The sequence below is a fragment of the Sardina pilchardus genome, chromosome 18 (genome assembly GCF_963854185.1).
Source record: "Sardina pilchardus chromosome 18, fSarPil1.1, whole genome shotgun sequence".
Lineage (NCBI taxonomy): Eukaryota > Metazoa > Chordata > Actinopteri > Clupeiformes > Clupeidae > Sardina > Sardina pilchardus.
In genome coordinates, this window is record NC_085011.1 from 27,438,961 (window position 1) to 27,441,460 (window position 2,500).

Here is a 2,500-nt window from a genome sequence, read left to right on the forward strand (position 1 = left end):
GTGCCCTTGAGCAAGGCACCTAACCCCTCACTGCTCCCCGAGCGCCGCTGGTTGGGCAGGCAGCTCACTGCTCTGGGTTAGTGTGTGATTCACCTCACTGTGTGTGTGCTGTGTTCACTAATTCGGTTAAATTGGGTTAAATGCAGAGAAACGAATTTCCCTCACGGGATCAAAAAAGTATATATTCTATTCTATTCTTCTATTCTAAATCTGTGACTGTCACAGCTGTATCACCCCAGTTGGCCACCAGGTGGCACTGAAGCCCTACTGATGAATTATCACAAGTGCACCCACAAGGGAGGACAGTGAGACAGAGCGCAAATGTACCAAAGTGAATAGATAGAGAATTAGATTAACATTGCACATGGCGCCTCAACAAATATGATTTGATTTGATGTTATTATAGTTTCTTATTTGTGTGTGTGTGTGTGTGTGTGTGTGTGTGTGTGTGTGTGTGTGTGTGTGTGTGTGTGTGTATGTGTATGTGAGAGTGTGTGTGGGTGTGTATGTGAGAAGTGTGTGTGTATATATGAGAGAGAGAGTGTTCGTGTTTGTGTGTGTGTGTGTGTGCGAGAGATGAGGTAAGGTGAGGTGAGGTAACTCTAATTCAGCAGGTGCCCTCTTCAACAGATGCACCCATGTTACGGTGACATTGAAAGAGGAAGTGGGGACTGCAGGAATTCTTTGCCTGCTCAGTGTGTGTGTGTGTGTGTGTGTGTGTGTGTGTGTGTGTGTGTGTGTGTGTTCATGTGTGCATGATTGTGTGTGTGTGTGTGTGTGTGTGTGTGTATTCATGTGTGCATGAGTGTATGTTGTTGAATATGTGTCTGTTTACTCATGTATGTGTGTGTTTGTGTAGTTTGCATTTTTGTGCACAGTGCACACATACCAGTGCATATATGCATAGTGTGTGAACGTGTATTCATTTGTGTGTTTGTGTGTATGGGTGTGTGTGGACGTGCATTCATTTGTGTGTGTCTGTGTGTCTGTTTGTGAGTGTGTGTGTTTGTGTGTTTGTTGAGGTGTGTATTAATTTATGTGTGTGTGTGTGTGTGTGTGTGTGTGTGTGTGTGTAGGTGTGTGGGGAGCTGCGGTACCTGCTGAGCCAGGCCCAGCTGAAGAGAGAGGAGGCTGAGAGAGAGCTGAGGGACTCCAACGCCAAACACACACGGCAGATAGAGCTCTCTCAACAGGTGAGTCACACACACACACACACACACACACACACACACACACACGGCAGATAGAGCTCTCTCAACAGGTGAGTTATACATGCACACACACACACACACACACACACACACACACACACACACACACACACACACACACACACCTACCGGTACACGGCAGATAGAGCTCTCAACAGGTGAGTTACTCTCTCACACACACACACACACACACACACACACACACACACACACCCGACAGATAGAGCTCTCTCGACAGGTGAGTTACAGAGGAGAAGAGAGAGAGAGAACGATAGAATAGGGTGGAGGAGAGGAACAGAGAGAGTGAAAAGAAAGAGAGAGCAAAAGAGAGAAAGAGCATTTAGAAGAGTAGAATAGAGTGAGTGAGGAAGGTGTAGAGAAGAGAGAGATGCAGATCAGGGTTAGAGGAGGAGCATTAAGAGACTGGGAGAAGATGAGAAAGAGTGATAGAATGATGGAGAAGAGAGAAGAAATGAAAGAACAGTAGAGAGGGTTTACACAAGGGGAACTAAAAGGCGGGGGGTTGATAAGACAGAGAGACAGAAATAAGGGGGCGAAAGTAGAGATGCATCTGGATTTCATCCTGTTAGTTTGTGTGCGCTAAATGCTCACTTCCTGTTAGCAATCCTGCAGTGATGTTGGCTCTAGCACCTCTGTTCATTTGTCTCCTGTTGGAGTCTTCCGGAACACCAGTGGAATGTGCTGGACATGGTTCTAGATCCTTCATAGAACACCAGTGGAATGTGCTGGAGTTGGTTCTAGATCCATCTTTATTTGTTCCTCTCATACGTGGAAGAGTTACTACTGCTTATGTGCTTTTGAAAAGAAGATTTGTCCATTTGTCCATCATCACAATTAGAATCAGAGTAATTTTTATTGGCCAGGTTTGTGTAAACAAAGAAGGAATTTGACTCTGGTTAACTTTCATACATGCATACTTTCAGAGTTTCTGAATATTTGTGTTTGAAAGGAAGATTTGTCCATTTTATTTGCCAGATTTCCATAAATTCATGTGGACACACTTGACATTTGATCTTTGTTGCCTGTTCCTCTCTCACTCACTCTTCATCCTGTCTTCTCTTTCTCTCGTTTCCTCTCTCATTTACTCGTCATCCTGTCTTCCCTTTCTCTTGTTTCCTCTCTCATTCACTCTTCATCCTGCCTTCTCTTTCTCTCTGTCACACTCTCACTTTTCACTTTCTCTCTTCTTCTCTCTCTCTACCTGCCCCCTCCTTGTCTCCTTCTCTCTGTATTCCCCCTCTCTCTCTCTCCCTGCTCCCCCTTTCCCC

General features: G+C 45.1%; 1 protein-coding gene across 1 annotated transcript in view; it reads left to right on the forward strand.

The window, feature by feature from the left end:
* Positions 1–2,500, forward strand: part of sdccag8 (SHH signaling and ciliogenesis regulator sdccag8) — a 70,813-nt gene that overhangs the window by 14,000 nt on the left and 54,313 nt on the right. Inside the window, 1 exon segment of the mRNA XM_062519036.1 lies at positions 1,077–1,193. Within this exon segment, the coding sequence (XP_062375020.1) occupies positions 1,077–1,193 (117 nt within the window).